General features: G+C 36.7%; 1 protein-coding gene across 1 annotated transcript in view; it reads left to right on the plus strand.

The window, feature by feature from the left end:
- Positions 1-25,842, plus strand: part of MPDZ (multiple PDZ domain crumbs cell polarity complex component) — a 97,383-nt gene that overhangs the window by 4,711 nt on the left and 66,830 nt on the right. Inside the window, exons 6-18 of the mRNA XM_039381950.1 lie at positions 615-725; positions 3,113-3,201; positions 4,843-5,038; positions 6,339-6,437; positions 8,442-8,521; positions 9,233-9,379; positions 10,240-10,407; positions 11,357-11,542; positions 14,366-14,575; positions 16,150-16,266; positions 18,683-18,841; positions 22,553-22,840; positions 23,748-23,871. Of these exons, the coding sequence (XP_039237884.1) occupies positions 615-725; positions 3,113-3,201; positions 4,843-5,038; positions 6,339-6,437; positions 8,442-8,521; positions 9,233-9,379; positions 10,240-10,407; positions 11,357-11,542; positions 14,366-14,575; positions 16,150-16,266; positions 18,683-18,841; positions 22,553-22,840; positions 23,748-23,871 (1,974 nt within the window). The remainder of the gene's footprint in view (positions 1-614; positions 726-3,112; positions 3,202-4,842; positions 5,039-6,338; positions 6,438-8,441; positions 8,522-9,232; positions 9,380-10,239; positions 10,408-11,356; positions 11,543-14,365; positions 14,576-16,149; positions 16,267-18,682; positions 18,842-22,552; positions 22,841-23,747; positions 23,872-25,842) is intronic.

Below are 25,842 nucleotides of genomic sequence, written 5' to 3' on the forward strand. Positions count from 1 at the left end.
AGTTGAAATTAATTTTTATAAGTAGTTTTTTCTACAGTTTTTTACAAAACCACTATTGTAAAAATGGGATTTTAGTATGTATTTTACTTCCATTAACAGTAAATAAATTAATTATTTACTCCCAAATTTTTGACAAGTTTAAAAAACATAGCTGTAGTTATTGCAGAGAAATTTAAACAAATAGCATACAAAATAGAATTATGACTTTTTTTCTTCTTTTTAATAACCCAGCCATCTAAAGCTGGTTCAGAGAAGGCACCAGAAGGGCAGCAAGCTACTTATTCATATACATATATGTCTAAATTACTGTACAAGCAATTCATTATTCAATTTGTACAAATCTACCGATCATTTTAGTCATCAAATAATGATTTTATAGGTTAGAGGTAATATACTGGAGCAGTGAGGTGGAGAGTACATGACCTGCCCCGTATTGCTTCACCATGAGGAGTGTTAACCTATTTCTCATTTCTGTGGTGAACAGCAAAGAGTGTAAGGAAAGTTTGCACTTTCTTTTTTATGATTGCATCTAATTTTACATGTTAATGACATTAAAGAATGTGAAGGATCTTTAAAGAAAAAAAAAATCTAATTACTGTTTTCTTATTAGGCAGATGCTTCTATTGATGGCTGTGAAGATGGGGAGAAATTTAATGTTGAACTTACTAAAAACAACCAAGGTTTAGGAATAACTATTGCTGGTTACATTGGAGACAAAACATCAGGTAATGGTAGATTTCTGCACTTTACTATACAATCTATTGCATACTATGGTATATATGCATCCAAGACTTAATTTTGCTATAGCATCTCTTAAAAGAACCCTTGACAATATGAAAATCTATTTAAAGTTTGTAAGGGAAAAAGAATTATTTTCCTTTAGTGAGAAGGACATTCAGAATAAAAGCAGTTGGTGTTATTATAGAATCCCACCTCTATTTTTAAATCAGTTTTTATCTTCACTTTTGGCTAAAGCTTATGTTTATATGTTTTTGAAAAACAGTTCTAAAATAGGTTGAGCCCTCTTTGTTAGAAATAGCCGGGCTTTTAAAATTACATTTTCGTTTTTAAAAGGCTCTTACAAGGTAATACATTAGCCATTTGAGTAGTTTGAGAAGGTATTGTTATTAAATTGTTAACAATGTGAATAGTGCTGCTGGCAGATCAAGAATACAATAGATATAGATACAATAAATGTTTGTTGGCCCGTGGACCGTGGCAGACAATAAATAAGTTTATTTAAATAAACACATGCAACAATATTCATGTACGGTTCTGTGTATTTTTACTTTGCAGTTTCCACTGCATTCTTCTGAAAAATTATTCTGAACTCTGTTAGGCCTCCCTGGGGGGGATTTGGCAAATCCAGTATTGCTATGAAGGGATATTTGTTGAATGTGTTGTAAAACTTCTCAAAGAGCTATTGCTTTGACTTGCACCCACATATATATTGTTAGAAAAATGTATGGATAGGTGCACTCTGCATTATTGGCAGTATATAGCTTAGTTTGTCGACTTGGAAAATCTGGACTAAATTTTAACAGTCTTGTTGCATAGGACAGGATGGTCACAGTTTGTGCAAGTCCACTGTTTAGCAGCTTCCAGTTGAATCTTTAAGAGACAAATTAAAATGCAGAACATGTGATAGATCTGAGAGCATATTTTAACTGATTTAGTGTTTGGGTATCACGAGTCTTTGATTTGAAATTACTGTGCTGTGTGTAACTATGTAGAATATTCTTAACCTAGGAACTGATTAGGTAACTCAGTTTTGTGACTTAACACTTAGTTACAGGATAACTTTGCTGTCAGAGAAGTAGCAATAAAACTACTGGACAAAAAGATCCATGGCTGAATCTTTCATGAATGACAAATAACAACTTTTTGTGTTATCATACAGCTGTTACAGGATATAAGAATACCTTGAATTCAGTAAGACCAGTTGTTGTGGAAACAACAGCTTAAAAAAAAAAAAAAAAAAAAAAGAGACTTGTCAGTGATGTGACTTTAATATATTTGTAATCTTATTTTTCCTAAGCTGAATTGGATCATTAGCCCTCCTTCCTGCTAACTTTTGTCATAATAAGGCCAGTAAAAAGTTAACTTCAGGTCTGTAAAGGATCTGACAACTTTTAGAATGCATTTTGTAGTGAATTATCTTCATATCAAACATATTCATTTAACAGTGGGAACATTTGTTGAGAGAAAGTAGATTCTTTTGAGATTTCTGATATCAGTGTTACAGGCCTGTAACTGTCAGACCTGATTTCATGCCTGTTTATGCTGTTATTTTTCTCAATTTCATGTATGATGTGCAAAATGAGCATGTAGAAACTCCAGAGATTTTCACTTTATTGAGCTGTTGAAGTTGTTTCACAGACAAGTGTGTTTCTCCTGAAATGAATTTCTTTTAGTAAAACATCGCTTCTGTAGATGTTCTCTATATATTCCTTTCTTTTCTGATTCAAAATTAATAACTGTCTAAAATAGTTCTGTCTTAGGGGTTTTTTGTTTGTTTGTGGCTTTTTTTTTGTTGTTTTTTTTTGGTTTGGGATTTTTTGGTTTTTTTAAAAAAATTTTTGTTTTATCTAATATTGGCATCTGTACTTAAAAGCTGGTTCAAATGTAAGTTGTGGTCCTGTTTGCTTATAATTTTCTGGATTTGGTTATTCAAACATGCATTTTCTTAAGCAATTATTAAGTACATAGAAAATTCAGAGTTTACCAGATTAGTATACTGAAGCTGAATTTTCTGTCCAAATTTGACAGAAGTCAGAGATACGTTCCTTGTTGATGTTGGTTTCAATATTTAGGTTAAAGTAAGTTGGAATATTTTTTATTTTCCAGCAAGAATTGTGAATTTGGCATTGTAAGATTTTGAATGAAAGCTGGTGCAATGCAAGGTGACATTAATGAAGTTCATCCTTTAGTAATATTTATGTTTCACTTAAATCTTTACTTTTCTTCATGATTATTTTCTTATCTTACTTTGAGATTGTGGGTTGTTTTTTTTTCTGTCTTTGACTGGTGCCATTAGTTAGAGATTGTTGTATTATTTAAATTGTTTCTTAATAAATTAGTTAATTTAATTTTTCCTGTTTCTTCATCCCAGAACCTTCTGGTATCTTTGTGAAAAGCATTACAAAAGGCAGTGCTGTTGAACATGATGGCAGAATCCATGTGGGAGATCAAATTATAGTTGTAAGTAAACACAAAAGGAAGCAAGATCACTTGTCTGCAAAATTCTGCTTCTTTAAATTGTAAAGAAATGCTTATATAGTACTTGTTTAAAATACTTAAATGCTATTGAAAGGATGAGGCCTTTTTTGATAGAATATTTGATCACATTCTCTTTCTGATTATGTTATCCACTCCTAACTTGTACTTCTTTAAAAAATCTGTATTTCATGTGTGTATCTTATCAGTAGGATCTTAGTAAGTGCAAAGTTTTAAAGTTTGATTAAATTTGCACAACTTTTCAAAATGATTTTTAAAAGTATGTTATAAAAGTTTTAGATGCTCAGAGAAAAAAGAACATATTTTCATCCATAAAATGTTATTTGTTTAGTGAAAATCAGGTCATGAACAGAGGGAGTGCATTTTTGTGTCCCTCATAGATCTCTCCTTAGGCAGCACTAAGAGCAAGTTAATGTCTCTCTCTAAATGTGCCTGCATGTTTGTTTGTGGAAGTATATGTTTTTGGTAATGATTTACATGCTGAATACAAATGGCTGGACTTGATTATTGCAGTTTGTTTGCTTCTTCTACTGCAGATGCAGAAGAAGAAAATTATTTGAGTGTTCTCAGACAAAAGAATAATAAACATTTTTTAAACATGGTTTGCTTAAGCATGGAGAAAAAATTGAATAACCCCATGTGATTTTTGGTTACTTTATACTTAGAAGAGCACCAGAGGTGGAAGAAATTAAGAGAAGAACAACAAAATGATCAAGAGTCCAGAGGGATTCGTTCTTCATGGAGGAGCAATTAAAATAATGAAATATATGTGTTGTGTAGACAGACAGGAAAAGCTACAGGAACATAGTATTATTAGAAGTATTTCAGAAATTTAAGGCACAGAAGGGTAAATTGAGAAAGGATATTACAGAGTTTGCAGGGAGAAGAATAAAATTGGGTGTGTGCTAGGGATAATGGGATGAAATTGAACAATGCCAAAGTTTTGAGTTCCAGAAAAAAACACTGAATTAATGAGATAATGAGATAGTTTCAAACAGAAGAGGCCAAAATCTTATCTTTAAAATATTAAAATGATGAACCAGTGAGAACATGTGGTTGGTTGTGACTGTGTTTGATTGGGAAATGGGACTTCATGGTGTTCAGTAGTAGAATTCCCTGTATCTGAGGTTCCTTGGCCTCAGAATGACTGTGCTCTCCAGTTCTTTTTACCACCATGGATCAGTGTATCTTTCCTTAACCCTCCTGTCCCCAGCACTCCTAGCCATGGCTGTGTTGGTTAATTCACCCAGTATTTTCTCCTTGGAGGTAGAGATGGCTGAAATGGTCAAGCAGACAGGCTGCACAGTGTGCCCTGGACAGCACGTGCTATGTCTTCTCCCACTTTGCAGAGCAGATCTGCCCGGCCGCACCGTTGTGGGCACCTGGAGCGCTTCCCCTCTCTGCGGTGTAGTGCTGGTTGTCGCCTAGCTGTGCGGTACTCCAATGGAAGTGCTTAGCTCATCCAATTTCATTAAGTCATATAGCTTTTGTTCTTGCTCCTACACTTGCTTTGTGCTCAGGCTAACAGATGCTGAGAGCTCACCGTATTATTTTGCCCTGGACTTTTTTTTTCTGGGTGGACTGAAAAGCTGCTTAATTCTGCAGGTGGATGGAACAAATCTTCAGGGTTTTACTAACCAGCAAGCAGTTGACGTTTTGCGGCACACGGGACAAACGGTTCGGCTCACTTTGATCAGAAGAGGTCTTAAGCAGGAAAATCATATTCCGCCCCAGGAGGACTTCAGTGCTTCTGTTGAAAAGGACTTACAGTTCCAAACAAAGGATAGTAGCACAGCCAAAGGTAATTAAAACTGACTTTGCTTTGAAGTTGGCTTGAAACATTTTTCTTCTCAATTGCAAACTGGAAATAAAATAGGCCAGATTCATTCTGGGTAGCTGTTACTGTTGGCAGAGCTGCTGGGCAGAGCTGCTGTACATGAGGGCAGAATGTGGTCTGCTATGGTTTGATTAATCTTGTAGACATAATGGTATTATTTGCTACATTTTCGAATTGAGTGTTGAAATTTCTGCCCTGCATTGCACACTTCTGTCTGAATTGCTTCAAGATTTTGATCTTGCAAATCTTCAAATGGCAAGAAGGTAGCAAATCTTTTATTCATGCTCAAGAGTGAAAGCTGCATTCAAAAGCAAGCAGAGAGATAGCCTCCTCAATGAGCAAAAGCAAATCTTAGCTCCTTTCACTCTTGCATGTCACAAGCTCCATGTACGAGAGGTGTGGCCTACACCTAGAGGTTATTAATAATCTGATGTGTGTGTACAATATTCATAAGCTAAAGACCCATATTAATTTTGCTGCTGATAACATGAGATTAGTGAAGCTTAATCTTATATACTCTGCACATATTGAAGTATATGTGCCAGATATTGGAAGTCAGTGTGCTTGAACACAGGATACCTGAGCGGAGGCTGGATGCACAAACAGTTACTTGTGTTATAGTTTGGTATCAGTAAAAGTACGTCATAATTCATCAGCTGTGGCATAATACCCACCTTGTGCAAGATTTTCAAACACCCAGTAGTATGTTATCTGTATGTCATCCTCTTGCTCCCAGCTTTAGCAAAAAATAAAGACAAAATGCTCAGTGCTGTTTCTCCAGCCAATAGATGTTCAAGACACCTGACAGTCAGCAACAGAGATAACAGAACTTTGTGGTAGAGGTTTTCTGCAAATGAAAAGTATTTCAGTTATGCAAGTCTCCAAGTCTCTAGCATTTTTGTTTTCAGTGTCAACTTCCTGAATTGCATGAAAAAAAACAAAAAAAAAGTTAATACAAGAATGCTAAGGAATGTATTTAGATATATTTTCAGTGATAGAAATGCAGGTACTGGTAGTTGTGCTTTTCTGTTGTTTATTTGTTTTATTGAAAACTCTTTGGAGAAGGCAAAGTGTTAACAGGAGAGACAATGTCTTTGAAATGTGATGTTTCTTCTGGGCCCCCTATGCCAGATTCCATTTGTCAAATGGGACTACTGTACTCTGAAGTCCAATGGAAGAGAGAGTTGATGCCCTGAAGCATACCTGTGAGCTTGATGAATATTACAACATAAAATAGCTGAAAAGATTTCTTCTTTTTTTCCAGATAACAGTGAAACAGAACAGGGATCCCCATCATTGCCATGCAGTGCCAGTGTGGTAAATATTGGAGATGACATGAAACAACAGGAGACAGGTTCTCAAGGTTTAATATTTTATTCTATGAAGATGCACTTGTGTGTGCTTACACTAAGATCAGATGTTTTTAGATCAGATGTTTTTTGTGTCTTTCCATTCGTATGCTGTTTAGCTGAGGTAGAACTAATAAGTCAAAGTAGTTATATGTTTAATCATGTACTCTTGATCATGAGTGCTGTAGGATCTTGACTACTATATGTGTCTGAAAATAATTATATGCCAAAGATGTCATATGAAGCAGTCTGCTTTTGCCACTTGCTCGGTCCTCTCTTAGTCCAGTTTTGTGTATCTACTCTTTCTAGTCTAGTCTAGAAAAAGCTTTTTTCTTCCTCATTCCCCAATATACTTTATCTTCCAAATTGTCCACATCTTCTCAGCTACAGTTCCAGGACTTCCACTTCTTTTGATAAACTTCCTTTTCACAAATTTCTGAGCTTGCATTAATTTCAATCTGTGTTCTCTGGTAACGTTTGAAATTCAGTCAGTTCTAGTGCACTGATATTCTTCTCCAACTTCTCCCATACTCTGTCTTATTTTCTGAGTATTTTTTTCCCTCTTGAGCTCTTAGAACACTGTTTTGCATTTCAGAAGTCCTATGTGATGATATGTTTTCCAGATTGAGACAGCACATGGCGTGTTTTGTGACATTTTCCTACTTCCAGAGCGAAAGGGGAACTGAAGAGTTTTGTGATGTTTTTCTTTTCATAATTCATGCTTTCTATTATCTTGGATAGATGAAGGAATTTCTTTTTAATGCCTTTCCTTCAGATGCTGCTGGGTCTCTGCTTTGGGGAAAGTATTGTCCTATTTGAATGCCACACATCATCTGGCTTTATGTGTAGTAATGTTTCCAAGTAATGACTAGACTTAAAACACTGTTCAAGGCTGTTAGACATTTTATATTCTTACTAGAATCAGTGGGATTTGGCAACTTTGTGATGAAGATTCTTGTCTTTGCCTGTGATGAACATTCATATCCGAAGGGTTTATTTGGGTATTTACTACAGGCACAGTCCAGACCATGGCCCTTGAATATGTAGGGTTCTTTTAAACCTGCTGTGCTTGCTGGCTGTTATATCTAAATACTGCTTTTTATTTCTTCCTACCATAGAGCCTAGACAATGTAAATGAGGGCAAAATGAGCAGGAAGAAAGCATTTCTCAGTTTTTTCAGCCTGCAGATAAACTTTCAATTAAGTTAAGAGTTGCCAGAGTTTGCTGCCTAGCCTGTCACTGTGATTTTCACCACATCATTACTTTGTCCACTTCCTTTCTTTCCAAGTTCACTGCTACTCTTTAGCTATTAGAATCTTATGTCGTTGTGTGTGTGCACATATGTGAGTCTAACATAATAAAAAAAAAAATAGAGGTGGGACTTCCTGCATTCTGTCACTGTCCTCTAGGGCTTACAGTTTCAGAAAAATCTTTTACAGTTGTGCTCATGGTTTTGAAAATACAAAATGTCAAGATTGTGTCTTTGGATGCTCTCTGTAAAATGCAGTGCCTGTCTGAAAGGATTAGTATGCAGTTTACATTTTTCAGTATTTCAGCCATCTCCCTGAATCAGTCTAATCAGCCCACATACAGTCTGATTTAACACATGCTCAGGGCATGCATGCAACTTCTAAATATTTTTTGTGCCTATTATCTTGAAAAATTGCAAAAAATTCACCTAACTCTGAGGCTAGTTTAAATATGTGTCCTTTCTTCCCAGCTACACGCACCAAACTGTTGGACTGAACTTCATTTCTTTCAAAATACACAATTAGTTTTGCAGGGTTGGAATCTTAATAGTATTTTGCAGGTTTTTCCTTTGGTAAACCCAAGCTTGATGAGACAAAACATGGCAGATTTTTAGTCATATTTGGGAGAGTTCTGGCATCATGGGAAGGGTTGTGTCATGTTGTATGTTCCTGATTGTGCCATCTTGTATGTTCCATATACTTTGTCACTTATAGGAACAGACTAATTATTTTATTCTTTGTCACAGTAATCTCACATATAATTTTTAGATTTCCAGCTAACTACTGCAGAAGAAGAAGCTACAAAGATAAAGTGGCAGAGGATTATGGGTTCGAATTATGAAATAGTGGTAGGTAAATTCTATTTACTGTTATTAAATGCCCTTTAATCTGCCCATCTGTTATGTTAACAACATATGGATGGAACTATGTTTGCATTGTATTTGTTCATTCATGTATAAGAATTATACATATGCCTCTTAGTCTGTTGAGATTATTTTTATATAATATTTGTATGAGGATATACATTTTTCTGTATTTTGCCAAACAATCATAGACTTGTTAGATTGCTGTGCCTATGAGTATTGTTTCACTGATTTCCTAGCTTCAAGAGAACAAATGTGTATTATAGAAAAAAATAATATTTAATATGAAACTCAAAGCTCCCCTCATTAGCTAGAATTTGAAATTTCATACCCATTCTGCATACTGAATAAATGGTTTGATGTAATGGTGTAAAAAATGTATAGAACATATACTGTAGATACAGTTGAAAAGTGGTATCTGAGTTTAGGAGCTACTGCAAAAACATATGCCATAGGTGATGTGTCTGCAGAAGTGTGTATTATTAGATATATTATTGTCATACAGTTCTTACTTGTGTATTGTGAAGTGGTATGTGATCAAAGTTCCAGTTTTTAACTGACTGCCCCATTACACATGACAATACTTGTGGTTTCTCACTTCTGGAATATCGACCTCATAATTTGTAAATTGAAATGGAAACTAACAGGTATGGCTGTAAATACGTCAAATGTAACTGTTTCTTAATCTTACTTTAGGTGGCTGTAGTTAACAAATTTAGTGAAAGCAGTGGGTTGGGGATAAGCCTTGAAGCTACAGTGGGACATCATTTCATCAGATCTATCTTACCAGAGGGGCCAGTTGGACGCAGTGGCAAGCTGTTCAGTGGAGATGAACTGCTGGAAGTAAGAAAAAATACTACCTTAGCTTAGTCTGCATTCAGTAAGGTTTTTGAGCAGTAAGTTGCTTCTCATGGGTTATGACCTTGGGAATGTGGCATATCTAATTGCATACCAGTTAGAGGTTGAGCAGTCACTTCATGTGCAGTTATGTGTATTTATGTGGCTGCATATACCTACATTTATTTCTCAGATGGTAGTGGATTTTTCAGATGCAGTCCAAGGTCTGTGTCATGGTTTAAGCTCAGCTAGCAATTAAGTACCATGCAGCCACTTTTTCTTTTTTGTACCTCCTCACTGGCAGAGCACAAGACACTAAAAAGTCCTTTCTGTAGGATAAATACACTTAGTTGCAATCAAAACACCACTGTGTTATCAACATTATTCTCGTACTGAATCCAAAGCACAATGCTGCACCAGCTACTGAGAATAAATGAACTCTATCCCCACTGAAACCAGGACAGTCACAAAAAAAGAATATGTAGCAAAAGTATTAGGATTTAATAGGAATATCCCTACACAGTGAAGGTACTGAACACTGGATTATTTTTCTAAATTATTTTCTCAGAATTAAAATGTGAATTTCGTTTACATGAATGCAAGAAACATGAAGTTGCAGAGTATGTGCGGCTTGTAGGGTGATGTCATGCAATTTTATAAGACTGTACATTCAGTTCAGTACTTATCTTGGTGCTCATTCTGAACATTGAACTGAATAGAAATTAAGGGTTGACAGTGTCTATTAGCATGGGAATTTTTTTTTTTAATGAGGTGATTAGTGAGTTGAGGTTTGTGGGGCTTTTTTTGTTCATTGTTGTTCTAAATACTCTGTAGTTTTAACCAGTATGTATCCTTTATTTATTGAGGTGAATGAGATCTCTTTGATTGGGGAAAACCACAAGGATGTGGTCAGTATCTTGAAAGAGCTGCCTATTAAGGTGACAATGGTGTGCTGTCGTCCAGTAGCTCCCCTCATCACTCAACCAGAAGTGCTAGAGAGTCTAAGTCTATCTGAGGTTCAGCTCACAGAAAAGGTATTGTGTCTTTAAAAGATCACTGAAAATTACTGTTTCCTTGAGGAAGAAACAGATCGAGTTCTTCTGCAAGATTAGAAATATGTTTTAATATTGTAGGACAAATAGGAAAAGGCAAATTATGTTTATCAGCCATTCTTTAGGCCACCAGAAGATGTCAATCCTGGTTGGTCATGGGCAGAAATATTCTGGGATGCAGGGCTGTCTGTCTGAGTAATGTACTTCTGTTCTGTAGGTGAGAGGTAGAGGTATGGCGAATCGAACTGTGTGTTGTTTAGAATCTGAGTATATTTATTCCGGTTTTAAACTTTGCTTTCTGGGTTTGTGTTGCACAGAACTCTGTGTGCATTCAGTGGCTGATGCTTCTGTCACTCATACTTGTAGAGCTCTTGGCAGTCTGATGAATTAAATATGTAGGAATGGCTGGCCTACAGTGTAGTATGCAAAGCAATAACATTTATATGAAAAGAGACACAGTTAATTTTGAGTTCTGGGCAAGGCACCAAATTCAGTTTATAGGATCTAAGCTTTTCTATGAAACCAAGTGAAGAACGTAGATGTCTGTGTATGTGTGCGTGTATTTTTTCTTTTATTGAATATTCTGACTACTATCAGTATTATTACATTTAGACATACCATTTAATAACAGATATTTCCTGTATATTTGAATGCATGTACTAATGAAGCTTTTTGAAGTTTTTCGTTTGACAGAAATTCCATTTTGTAAAAGTTTTTTCAGGGAGTACTTTCATATACTTACAGCAGGGCTATTTTGTTAAAAGGATATGTGAATTCTGTGCTAGGTTTATCAGACTTGTTTATTAAATCTGCTGGGGGCTTGAACTTCCTTTATGTCTAGTTCTGATCTTTTTTTTCATAAACAGAGTTTTGTCTCTGCATATTCACAAGGGTTTACATTTTATTGGTAAACATTTACTGTTTTTCTCAGGCTCACATAGAACTTGGATTCATTGGCTCCTCGGACACAGAGGGAACAGCTTTGGAAGCAGCTGACGAGGGTCAGAGTATGGAAGAGGTGCAAAGCTCATCTTTGGCAATGTGGGAAACAGAAGTACAGAACATTGAGCTGGAGAAAGGGAGTATGGGGCTTGGATTTAGCATATTGGACTATCAGGTAACTTCTGCACTTCTTTGAATAGAGGGCAAAATACTTCGTATTTTTTGCATCTTACAGTGTGTCCCAAATATGTATTTTAAGGGTAAATGTTAATGGAAACCAAGCAATAGAGTAAAACTAATCACTAATTAGTTTTAGGCATCTCACTAATTGCATTACATATTCTTCTTTCTGTATTAAGACTACAGGTTCTAATGATGGTGGTAATACTGGTTCCAGAAAAACTGATAATCCGTTATATAATAGGGTCTTCAGAAAGCTGTCTAATAGTGACCCAGGGACAATGAATGATGTAGCCAGAATATTCAGGGATTCAGCCATGTATTGTGCACCTGCAGTGAGGTGTTTAGGGCAAGATCCAATAAAGGACTTAGGTGCTTAAAGAAGGATTTACTAAAATCCAGAGCTGCAATTCCGAAATCCCTTGCTTAGCTGCAGTTTGTCCAGGATGTGCTTAAACATCTCCATTCATTTTGTATTTGACTTCAGAATTCCTGGATATGTAAGCTATGATTCTTGATGTGTTCCAGTAAGCAGGTCAGTGTCTGTCTCTTGCCTGCACTTGGTCAGGATCTCCAAAACAAATGTTCCTCCTGTTCCCAGTTGTTCAGTGGATAACTTTTAATCTGACTTCAAGTATTTTCTCCCTATACTGTGGTCAGTATAGGCTTTTGGTGAGCTGTTTGGTGGTGGTGCAGGACCCAGTCTCCTTCCAGGTTTCTACTGGATCTTGTCCCTAGGAGTATATGCATTTACATCTGGAGATCACTTCCAGATGGAAATTGTGCCCCCAGGGCACTGCTTAGAATTAGCCTATGCCTTAGATTTTGCATTTGCACACTGATAAAAGTGAAGAGCAGTGTATTGTAATAATCTGAAGGATAAAGGCATAGTCAAGTGTCTGTTTTATGAAACAATGACTACTCTCTCATATGTTACTCATGATGCTGTGCAGTGAGATGTCATAGCTGAGCTGGAGTATTTGAAGTCTGTGTCAGTACACAGTAAAGTATATTTTTGCTTCAGCCTCTTCTGAGCATTAACACAAATTGTGGGTGCGTAAGTCACTGGATTTTGTTTATGGATAATAGTACTAAAGGGCTGTGGAAACTGCCTTAAATTGGTTAATATATTTTTCAAATATGAATATGATTCTGTCTTACAGCTTTAGTTGGCTTTCTGAAACTTACCTTTTTTGATGTTATAGTATTGCGTTGTCCTATGTTGTCTTCTTTGACACGCAGTAAAAAAATTTCAGTTTGCCACTGAAGTTTCTGCCTTCACCTAAGATTGCGAACAATAAATTTACAGGGAGATTTATCTTTGTATTTCACTGTTTTCTTCAAATTTTCAATTAATTTTCAATGAACAGTGACTACAGTTAAGGATAGTTACAGCCATACTAATACATTCCTCGTGTTTTATACAATGGCAGGCCTCTAGAAAAGTCTGCATAATTTCTTACCCTAAAGAAGACTGTCACATTGACTAGAGAGGTATTTATTAAAAAAAAAAAAAGTGACATGTAGTGTCATCTAAAGTGACAGTGTAATTATCTGTTGTTAAAATAGTGAGAAAGATTTCGGTGTTCAAGCTCAAGCTCTATCTCCAGCAATGTTAGTGATATTACCACTTGTGAAGTGTTTTATAACTCCATGGCATTCTTCTTACTCCATTAACTGCCATCAGGAACACTTCTTTTCAGTGTCCTTCCCTCCTTTCCTCCTTCCCTCCCTCAACACTTCTCTCTCACACCAGCTTTCAGCAGTCTCCCAGTTTCTGCAGTTTTTACATGTTGCCTTGATGGTGTCCATCTTTTCAGATATATGTCTTGGCGTGGAAACTTGTTACAGCTTAGTGCCTGTTTGTGGATGTTTGGTTTTCTCTTACTTCTGCTATCAGTAAAGCTGTTCCATGATTATGTTTCTTGGTGTTCTTTTTTGTGTGCGCATTCAGGTGAACTGTGTCTTGGAATTATTAACATGATGTGCCTTGTAAATGTAGTTCTGTAAGAATCACACAGATGTTTTGCACCTGTGATAATTGTTATGACAGAAACATATGTTCCTGTTACTGGTATTTGATGTTAGCTTTTTTATAAAAATCGGTGCACCGGAGGATGGGAACTTCAAAACAGGTTTATTTTTTTTGAAACAAACACCATTTTGTTTTGTCTTGTTGATTAGAGTGCTGTATCCGTATGTTCCTCTCTCACATAAAGTGTTTAATTAGTCATGCACAAGAACTTGCCTCTTAAGTGCTTTCTTAGTTGAGCAAGATCTGGTGCCATGAAGTATAAGAGAGTTATTGAAAGTCCTTTGTCCACTAAAATACACGTGTTACCTTTGCCCTAGCCTGCATTGCCCACTTGTATCCTCAGACCACTGAGTGTAAAGGAGGATGGAGTCTGCAACATGTCGTTGCAGTAGGAAGTACTTGAATTTTGATATGTACAGACAACACTCTGCAATTAATAATATTCTTCAGCCTTCAACATCAATCAGCGATTATGAGATTTGCAAGCTCAAAAGTTGACTTGTACAATTTAGTAATACTTTATACTGGAGATACATGATGGGGCATCACCTAGAAAGGAGTAATAATTTTCACATTGAAGAATTAAAAATAGGTGAAAGTATAAATGTATGGGCAGTACGGACTGGAGGGTTTGCTCCTGCTGAGGGTTCACCTGGAGGAGAGCTCTAGCTTCTTAATAACCCAACTCCCTTGGGTTAGTAAAAGTTCATAAATAAAAATTTGCCTCTCAGGACATAAAAGAGTAAATAAAATTAAATGCTTTTCTTCCTTTTATCTAATTAGGATCCTGTTGATCCAGCAAACACTGTAATTGTGATTCGCTCATTAGTTCCTGGAGGTGTGGCTGAGCAAGATGGCAGACTTCTTCCTGGAGATCGGCTTATGTTTGTCAACGATATCAATTTGGAAAATGGCAGCCTGGAGGAAGCAGTACAAGCACTGAAAGGAGCTCCAACTGGAACAGTTAAAATAGGAGTTGCCAAACCACTGCCTGTAAGGATTTGGGAATTCAATGGGTACTTTTCCTGTCATTTAAGCTGGTACATGCTGATCCTGTCTTCTGCATACACTTTGTATGTTCTGGGGTATAACTGAGTGGCCCAGTTATTTCGTTGCATGTAGGAGCGGCCCGGGTAGTGTATGACTGATGTAGTGATTGCCTGACCTAGCACACCTGTCTTGCAGCTGAGAAAACAGCAAAGCATCTTGCAACCAGCAGAGTCTTTCAGGGCTGAAAGTTGACAGGCACAGTTTTGTACACTGTACACTTTACGTGGTTCTCTGAATGTGTTTGATGGGGACATAAAGTTAGGTTTATGTGGTTTGCCTGGAATTTACCTATTCCTTTGCTTTGCAAGGCATAGTGTATATGCAGTCTTTGTATTTAGACTGCACACTTTGTTTATGTAATAGTGTGTAGTCTTCAGTTTGTATACATCTAACTGATTTTTTCAGGCTTGATTTTAGACAGTAACCTGTAACGATTCAAAAAAGGAGGTTGAATGAGACCTAAGGTGACCAAGATAATGTATCAGTAAGGATGCTAGTGAACTAATGTCCCTGGTGTGCTAAATTCAAACCAGTAAAATGGCATTAGTTCATACATACAAGGAAGATACTTTTCTCTATATTTGTAAGCAAGCTCAAGTACAGTCTTAGAGATTCGTTTTTGCTTTTCATGAATTGATAATCTTATAATCCTTGTGGATGCAAATATCAAATTTTCATTCTTAGTAGATCTCTGTGGAGAGAGTGAGAGGGAATGACTTGTTTAGGTCCCTTTTCACAGTAAGAGGGCACTTTTTAACTTGCTTTGTTAAATTCTTTTTTTGTAATGGACACTATATTAATGAAGTGTCTTGTAAGTCAAAAATTTTACACCGAAGATACCATTCTAAAAGAGAAAATGCATGGGGGGTTTTATTTTTGTTGCAAACAGTGGTAAACATTCAGCATTTGCACTTCAATATTTCATATATTATGCTTGCCAAGTAATTAAACATTGCAAATAATCACTGGTTTTTTGCAGTACTGGACAAATGCACCTACCATCAAATTATATTAGAAAAAGCTATTTGTTTATAGTCAGAATTATGTTTTGTCCTCTAGAGGCTGTTCCACCTGGCAGATACAATAGTAAAACACAGTGGATGAAGTCTTTCTGCCTGCAAATAAGATTGCTCTGTGGCTAGCAAGAATTTCAAGATCCCTGCTGTTAGGCTCTTTCTCTGGTGGCAGCTGTGGTGGCAGTTTTAGAATGTTTTTATTAAGAACAGAAATTGAAAATGAGTTTAGACTAAGTTGTGGGCTCTGTGATATACCTGGATAGGCCTTTTTCATTACTTGGGGTTGTAAAACAAGGTGTGAAGCTGAATCAATTCAGTAAATCTGAAAAAAAAAATTGTCTCTTTAACTGCCCCGTACTGTGACTGTGATTGAAATGAACTCTGCTGCATTTGGAATCCATTTGCTTTTCTAAACACCCCCTGACCCCTCCCTCCAGAATGCAGTCTGCACCTCCTGTGTCCAGGCCACTCATCCGACTCAGAGCTTCGTTCTTTCTGCAGCTTTCACCTGAGGAGGGCTATGTCTCTGCTAAGGAAGATTGTTTTTTCTACACTGCCCAGTCACTTGAGGAGGAGGGGCCAGCTGATGCAGCCCTCTTCCATGCTGAGCTGGCTCTGGTTAGTGGCCCAACTTACCAAAGATTTCTTCAGTCTTTGCGTTTTATAATGAAAGGAGTTGCTTTTTCACTATTCATGCTTTTTTTTTAGTGTTTACTCTCACCACATTACTCATCTACCATAGGTGGGATGGATCCTGACATGGTAGAAACTGGTATCTAGAGATGTTTGCATGAGCTGTGAATCTGTGAGACATTAATTGCTGGGGAAAAAAAGTATTTTGCTGATGTTTTCAAAAGTGCATGGCTATCCACATCTCCTTGCATGCACTGAGCGTCCCTTTGGAAATCTCACCTTGTGTAGAGAAATGTTCATGTGCTTATTTCCCTATGTATCATTTCTCTACCTTGAAAACTTTTTGGTACTCCCTTTTTGCATGTAATCCAGCCTTACAAGGAATGCTGTCTATCTTCAAAAGCTGCAAACGCTTCCTTCTAATAATATTCTTCAGCCTTCAACATCAATCAGTGATTATGAGATTTGCAAGGTCAAAAGTTGTTCACTTGTATAAACAATGCGGCTTACCTGAGCATTCAGTGCCTTACATAGCCTAGAAGTTACCAATAAGAACTCAGATTAAAAAGGCACAGGAAATAGGACTCTACAAAAAAGCAAAAAAAACCCCTTCCAACCCCTTTTGAAGTCATTATACTGTCTTTTTGAGGACTTTAGCAGAGAAGCAGTTTCTACTAAACACCAGGACTCAGTTCGTTAGGAAAAAAACACAAAACCAAAAAAAAAAACCTGAAATGGATTCTTCCAGGATGAAAATATCTGCATTGCTACTTCCAGTAGATTTGTTGTTTTTTCACTCTTGCAAATGTCAAGCTGGTTTAATAACTTGCCTTTAAACAAGACTGCCTGGTTTTAATTCTGCAGTTTTTTATCTTTGTATAGTAGTTAGATAATAGTATTTGTCTTATTCCGTTCATTAAGAAGCATGAAGAAGACACACTGTATATTATAAATAACCCGTAATTAAAGATGTGTTGAAAAGATCAGATTAAAACTAAAGTATTTAAAAAACTCGACTTTCATCTGATTCATATTTAAAAAAATTAAACTTGTGAAAAAAGCAGTGAAAATATATGACATTAATAGAGTTGTCAGCTGTCTAATTAAATATGCAAAATATGAAACTAAATATGCAGTCACCCAGTTGATGTGGTTACAGAGTGCACTTATGAGATCCTGGTTTTCATAGATAGATCTGCACTGAGATTCTACAGATCTGAATTTTCACAATACCTTTTAGGGCGTAGCTTTGGTAACGTTAGTGTGCATTTTCCAGACAATAAGCTGAGAGTAAGTTACAGCGAAGGAGCAATTTGAATTAGCTATTAAGTCTTTAGGCTCGAAATAATAAAAAAATTGATCGTTTTTACCACAAAAAGGAATCAGTGTGTCGGATCTCTGCAGATTGTTGCTATTGCTGTTGTGCATTTACTATAATGAATTCACAATGTGATTAACTAGAGGGGCTGGAAAACAAGTTAGATCCCATCTCTACAGATGAGTGCTTATATACAAGTTTATGGTATGTCATGGCTCTAAATTCTCTGATCATTTTGTTAGCATACGCTACTTTCTGGAGGTCTACCAGGGGAGATGAAATTATAATCAAAGTGTAGTTAAAAACACCATAAATTAGGTCTTTTATGACTTAATTTTATTCTAGTATTTGAAAGTATGTGAGTCTTGAAAAAAAATCATGTTTCATTTAAAAAAGGGGCAAAAGATACTACCCATGTCCATGTCTGAAACTCTTTTAAAAACTTTATTTCTCATATAAGAGGAATAGAAGAAATATAGAAATGTCCATAATAATCTTGTCGTCAAATGTAAAAATCATAAAAAAATCATGTAATAAATTTTTCTTATAAATGTACTGTAAAGCATTATAATTTCCAAATGATTGTTTTTAAAAGAGTATAAAAAATAACTGAGCCTAAGAAGTTGAGTCGAGAGAACATTCCTGACAGGTGGTACCAAATGAAGCTCATTATTTTTTCCATGTTAATTTTTGTAACAGAAAATTCAAAAGAAAAATAAAAAGAAGCCCTAAAGAAATCCAAATATTCACATCAGGAAATACACCAGAATTCTCCCAACACCTTGTACTTCTATTAACAGGCATGACCCTGCCTTAGCCCCGCAACTTATTCTGGTTGAGACTCTTGCTTTACTTCAGATATTCTTTGCAGCATTTAAAGATGTGGTAACACAGATTGTTACTGAAGCAGAAAATTTTCCTACTGTGCTGTGCAAATGTAACCTCAGTGTAAAACATGGAGTGAAAAAAAGAAAAAAAAACAAGAAAAGTGTCAGTCAGTATGGAGTGGCTGATGTGCATGTGTTTGGGGCTTATGTGGTGTGATGGTAACAGCCTGGCTGATTGAATTGCTTTTGTTGTTAGGTGGACTCCGGAGAGGCAGATCTAGCAGATGAGTCCACCTTTGAATCACAGTATTCTCTAGAGAGAGACGTCTTCCAGGATTCAGTGGCAGCTTTGCATCACAGCGCCTGTAGCGGTGAGGTGAACGACAGCTTCTCTCTTGCATTATCGACTTCCAAGGTAAAAAGGAGGATGGTTTTATCGAAGACAAACTTTGATTATAAGTGTGAACAGGCTATATTGTTAGATAGAAATGTTTCATGTCATCTTGGTTCAAAATGCGCTATTTGTTACCAGGTTAAAGTTTTGTTTGGAGTATTGCTGATGTCTTACAGATCTCTGATGAAGAGAGAGGCAGATAGAAGGCTGAAAGCTTGGATTTTTCTTAGATAAAGCATGATTTAGCCATATAAAGTGTGGTGAGATGTTTGCAGTATTAAAGCTATGGTGAGCAGTTGGTAGAAAAACTTAATTGTTATTTAAGGCATAGTAAGGAGTGGTAACACAAAATGACTGTGTTGTTCTACGGTATTTTACTATGAAAACAAGTGTAAGTTTTCATCTTAAGTTGTGCTTTTATGCTCCATAGTTAGTATGTTAGTATGTTTTGAATGAAATTAAAAATAAATAAGTATATATCAAAACTCTGCTTCTAATCGTATTTAAAGTCAATAAATGAAGATTTATTTAAGAGTATTACAAAAATCAGTAGCTATTTGTTGCTGGTCACATACCCATAATGACTTGATTGTTAGTATCAGAGATGTGTTTTGTTTCTCTCCATGGTTTTTTGTGTTCTTTTTTCTTGAGAATCTGTACATTTATTTTGCTAACCCAGAGCCTTCCAGTTCCATTCTCCCAGCAGTCATCTTTGAAAGCCACATTGTAGAAATTTCTTCCTGGGTTTGCAGTCTTTGGACTTTAGAATAGAGTAGCTGCTGCTTTTTCCTGCACACCTGAGCTTCAGTAAACTCCCTTTACGCCTTCTGGAGTATATTCAGCCTTTATCAGGCACTTGTTAGAAAACTAGATTCATCTTCTAATGGTTACTCCTAATCCACAGAAGAACACATCTCTGCAGTGCCAGTGGGACAGATTGCATTGTTTAACTCTGTAATTGTTACTTAAATGGATTATGCGTTTTGCATGCTTAGGAGCATTTTATGAGATAGAGACTGGATTTACATTATATATCGCATTGAGAGGCTCTAGAAAGTCTTAAGCTATTTTCAGCATTGACTTAAAGATGGCTTTGGTTTATATGTTTTTTATAAAATACTATGGTCCTGACTTTTTAGTATTCATCTCTGTGCACCAGTATGAAGTGAATATTAAGTTCTCATCAAGTAACATACTCTGTGGTTAAGAGTGACTTCACAAAACAAACACAGGGAGAAAATCTGGTCATAAAAGAAGACTTCTGAATCAAGTGAAATGCAGTAAAAATTGAAACAGTGCTATTTGATGTTGTGAGGAATGCAGATGTATTTCAACTATTTCTGGCTGCAGGGCACTTGACATGTTCTGAATGTCACTTTGGTGTCATGTTTAAAATAATGATGAAAAGCATACTTAAAGTAATGCAAATGCTCAGGCCACATATTGCTGTAGTTACAAATTCCTGAAATCGTGTTTTTCTTCAAAAATTACAGCATTGGCTTTTCTTTAAGTGAAACAGAAATAAAAATGGGCATATACTGTGACTCTTATATGTACATATGGCATGTGAAATAAATGTTGAGTATGATCTGAGGCTTGTTTTCACTGATCTGGAAATGGATAAAAAGCAGACTTAAAAGTATATGTCCCAATTGTATTGGAAACGTGAAATAATTTAAATAGATTATCGTACTGGTGTTCTGTTCTCAGAAAGGTAGGAAATTATGTCACTGATTATATCATGCAGATTAGTGGTATTTAGGCTTTGCTCAATTATCTTCTCAGCTGTTACTTAAACCATTTATTTACAGGTAAACCTTTTTTGATTCTTGGCTAGTGACAGAGCATACATGTATGCACTTAATAAAAGCTGACAAAAACTAATTCTAAGACCCTTGAGACTAAACACTGCAAAATATCCCCAGATTCTGGGAAACATGTTTCCCAACTTTTTGGAAAAGTAATAGAACAATTAATAGGACCAGTGGAAAGACAGATGAAGGCAGTTGGTTTTGACACTTGTATTATCATGGCTAGGCTTCGCGAACGAAGATTTGGGAAGGGCTCTACCCACGTTTGTTGCAAGCGCGTTGGTGGCTAAAAAGTCCAATACGAGACAGGCACGTCTGGTTGCAAAAGGCACAGCAGAAAGACTCCTTAGATGGTATATTCTGCAAGGCATGATTCTTTCTGTGTTGCCTTTTTCCTCAAGGGTCGTCCTGTGTGCTTTCACAAAAGCATCAGCAGCGTTATAGATGGTGTGTCTTCAGGTCTCCCGACTGGAGGCCAGAGTAGACCAGTTATGATGATCAATACGGCCAAGGCTGAGATGTTGTTTCAGGGAGCCCTTGTATCTTTTCTTCGGGGCTCCTCTCTTGCAGCAGCCAGTGGCAAGTTCACCGTAAAGCAAGATCTTAGGGAGGCGGTGGTCCTTCATCCTGGAGACGTGACCTGCCCATCGCAGCTGTGTTCTCATCAACATGGCCTCAATGCTTGTGACTGCTGCTTGTTCAAGAACAGACATATTAGTCACATAATCTGACCAGTGGATGTTTAGGATTGTACGGAGACAGCGTTGATGGAAGCATTGTAGGAGACGCAGGTGGTGGCGGTAGATGACCCATGATTCAGATCCGTATAAGAGAGTAGACAGCACTATGGCTCTGTAAACACTGATCTTTGTACTTTTCTTCAGGTGTTTGTTTTGCCAAACTCTTTTATGAAGCTTTCTGAAAACACTGTATGCCTTTGCTAACCTGTTGTCTATCTCCCCATCAATCTTACCATCCGAGGAGATGAGGCTACCTAGGTAGCACTTGTATTAAATTTCTGAGAAAAATCCCTAGTATTGATACAGAGCCTCTAAATCCAACTTCCAAGTCCTTGATGCATCTTTGTAATATCTAATGGCCTACATATTTTTAAAATAACTTACTTTGAAAGCTCAGCTAGAGAATATTTGAAGATTTGTCAGAGTGTTGTGATTATTGAAATCCCTTGAAACATTTTAAAGGCAGGGCCTTAGAATCTTGGAAGTCTAAACAAATGTGCAGAGAGCTTAATCATAGTGCTGCAGCCATAAAAGGTAGACTTGTAATAAGTACTAACTGCTAAGATGCTGTAACTTCATCATTCTGTGTTGTTGTTGTTGTCCTACTTCAAATCCTTCATGTTCATTTTTTACTGAGGTTTGACCTAGTTTTGCTTTCACATGAAAGGGATATCTAAATATGTTTCTGCTCAGTTAAATGAATGATTATATTGCATTTTTATGGTCTGAGCTGCTTGAAATTCTTTCTTACTTGCTAAGTGTGTTGAAAGTAAAGACCTTGGTCTTGCAAAGTTTTTTCGAGAAAAACAATTGGATACTTTAATTTTAAAAACTTAATGGGCTTATGTCTATTTTAAGAATGTGTGAGTGGATGTTACTTTTCTAAAGTTAGTAGAGAGTTACTGCAGAGTACTAAGTTAGAATTTGGCCTTCAGCAGTAACTTATTTTCAGTGATTTCTGGTATTTTAAAACAAAAGAAGTCGTCTAAGAAATCAAGTTCACCTTATAGAAGAATGAATGCCTATAGGGAACTAAAGGCGAGGTTGATTGTTACTGATTGTACAACAGAGATGTTTACATTCTGTGAGATTATTTTTTGTTTAAGGTTTTAGCATGAAATATGTTTTTGAATTATACTACGAATGAATGGTGATTGTTCATTGTCTCCTGTGTTAAACAGGCTATTGGAGAGGAATGTGAAAATACTGCAGCTGATTTCCATGTATCTGACAAGAATCTGTACAACATGGATCTGAATCAGAGAATGAGAGAGCAAAAGTGTGTAGTGGGCAGTAGCCTGGAAACTGCAACTGGTTTTACTAAAACGGATCTACTGCCTCCGGATGTTTCGAATATCAACCAAAATGAAAGTGAAAACACAGCAACATGGACTGAATCTCAGACAGCATCAGAAGTTGCACTAAATACAAGCCTTGCTACTACCATGCAGCTTGATCCCCAAGGAAAAGTAAAGCTATTTATTTTTTTTAAGTAATAATTTAAAAAAACCTACAGAAAGGCTCTATTAGACTGTAACATATCCTACAGAAATTGTGACTGCCAGCAGCTGTGCATAGTTCTTTGATTATTAATGTTCATCAGATGTGTTATCTCACATCAAAACTGCAGAATTTAGACCTTTCCAAAACAGGACATAATTTATGGCATCAAGATAGTTTCTGAGAGGCTGGCAATACAATGGTGTATAAAAGTCTGCTCAGACCTCACATTGTTAGATACTGCAGGGCCACAGTGTACCCACTGGGCAGGACAGGGGGATTTTCTTATCCCCTATTAACCTTCCCAGGGACATGAGTGCAAGAAGGAGGTGCCCAGCTGGAAACAGGCCTAGGAAGCCGAGGGGGAGTGGTATGAATGTCTTGCATCATGGTGTTCATGCAAGCCTATGCAGGTCAACTCACAAACTGACCTGTGATGCTGCATAATCTTTATATGATAGTCACTGTGACGTATTTCTTATTTATTCCATTCAGTGATTTATTAAGAAATGCTTGAAAGAGCTGCAATTTCTTACAATATTCGTTACTTTAGTACTGGCAGATTGTCAGACATCTGTGGTGAACAAGTCTGAAGCCCTTGAATTCATCCTACCAATTTTAAGAGTGTAACTAATGTTTCTAAATTAAAAGTATACTTTGTGACAGATTTGGTATATTACCTGAATGAAAACACAAATCTCAGGTATGTTGGTTTGATCTTTGATGGATTGACTTTTTCTATGTCAGTGTAAGGAATCTGTCTTAATTATGCACATAGCTTTTGTGTAAGGTAAAGTGAGTTGAGATCAGTATGACCAATTATATTTTTGTTTTTATGTCAGTATTCTGAACTAATGTTATTTTCCCTTGTGTTAGGATCAATTGCTTTTAATGGAGAAGAGATGCCCAGTATCTTTGGAGGGAAGTTTCACAATCCCAAATTCAGTCAAAAACATGTATGAGAAGACTATCACAATTGCAAAAGGCAATTCGAGTCTAGGTAAGTTAGCTAACATTTTCTGTAATGTTGTAGGGAATATGGCTTTCCATTTTCCTTGTATGTTTTAGTAGTAAAGACTAAATATTTTCCATTTGGTGGGGATAGGATATTCGTTCTTTGCTGCTTTTGCCCTTTTTGACTGTCATGGCACTGAATCCATGTGCTGTCACTGTGGACACAAAAGTGAAGTGTCCAGTCTCACTGAGAATTTGTTTTCCCATAAAGAAGGTTAGTCTTTCAAACTATTAACAGAACAATTTTAATGCACTGGTTTTTTATGTCTGTACTAATATAGTGGAAAAACAAGATAGTAGCCAAGGAGTGCCATAGAAGAACACTTTGGCCAAAGAACTTCAGACTAGAATTTCAAATGTTTGCAAGCACAAAATGATCTTGCTTCCTGAGGATGGTCAGAAGGGTCTAAACAAGCTGTTCACTTCCTTGCTACAAGTTTGTACTTGTATCTGAAGTGCTGCAATATTTCTGAAAAATCATGTAATTGATTAATTTAATAGGTAGTATTTTTGGCTCAATATTATCATTTTGTAATGAAGTTCAGAGTTTTTAAATATCTGCAATCTGCAGCTTCCTGAGCATACTGACTAGAGACACATTTTGGAGCAAACAGGCACGACAGATGGTAATGTTTGTTGTTGTCCTGTCCTAGTCTCTGGTGTGGCCCTTGGCAGTGCCAAGGGGAGAACAGGAACAGAACCTTCTCAGAGCCAGTGCGGGAAAGGCTTTTTGTTGAGAGGCAGTGGTGCGTCCTTCCCATTTGTGGCTGCTATGTTCGTTTGGTTTGGTTTCTAATGCTGCTTCTTCCAGCCAGCTGCACATCCTTGAAGACTCTCTGGAGTTGGTAGGGCACTACTTTGTGTGGGTGCTGGCTGTTTGCAAAAACTCCACAAATGCTTTAAAATGGGCTGTCCACAGAACCAGATGTTTATAAACAGTTCCCACTTAGGATTCCTCTGCTGTGCAGAGGTGGGTGTTGGGTTTTTTTACAGCTGTGATGCTGTATTTGAGTGGACTCTTTCACCTGGAATAAACTGATGACTGGATGCTCAGTCTGCCACCTGTCACCTTCATGATACAGCCATCCTTCAAACTGGATTGGGAACTGATCGGGTTTAAAATCAAAGTCTCCAAAATATAAAACTGTGGAAAAAGTCTAAGGTTTACCTTTCACTGGTATGACGTGCTTGGCTAGCTACTACCTTTACTGTTCTCACTGCCAGGCTGTATAAAGTGCAGGTCACAGTGCATTTCCAAGCATCTGGATTTTGTAAAAAAAGTTTTCCTTGCAAAAAACTGTTAATTCAATAAAGCAGGTTTTCATTTTTTTGTTTGAGTGTTTTAAGTACAGTGAACATACAAAGCAAATTTGATGTCAAGCATGAAAATACAAATTTGGAAGACGGTCCACATTGGCAGACATTATATGCATGAAAGTAATACTGGTCTCTATTCATATATACAAAATATGAATGTGAATATCGCTTTCTCCTGGCTTTGGACCAGTCTTTTTCTTCCAGGCTAAGTATGGTCTGGCCTGGGAAGCAGCCTGGGCACAGTGACCAATTTACACACATGACTGCACTGCTCTTAACTTTCATTTTTGCAAAGGAGATAAATCAAGAGCTGAGAATGATGTTGAAAGCTGCAGCTGCATCAATTACTTCAGCTGAGAACTGGCACTTCTTTTTTCCTTTTTAACGGTGTCACCATTGTTGCTACCTGCCCCAGAAAGGGGAGGATAACCCTGGTTCTTATTAATAAATCCTTTGGGGTAGACCAGAGTGAAATGACACTGAATAATCGGTGTTTGAATACATATATATGTAGGTTTATTTTGGAACAATTTTGTTTCAAAAGGTAAACAGATATGTTGCTGTTTTGGGTGTTATTCTGTAGCAATATGGCAATATTAAAGCATCTATAGCAATAAAGCAACATTAGAGCATAGCGATA

This window comes from Pipra filicauda, unplaced genomic scaffold (genome assembly GCF_003945595.2).
Source record: "Pipra filicauda isolate LSUMZ 115617 unplaced genomic scaffold, ASM394559v2 scaffold24_size8852520_pilon, whole genome shotgun sequence".
In the NCBI taxonomy this organism is placed as follows: domain Eukaryota; kingdom Metazoa; phylum Chordata; class Aves; order Passeriformes; family Pipridae; genus Pipra; species Pipra filicauda.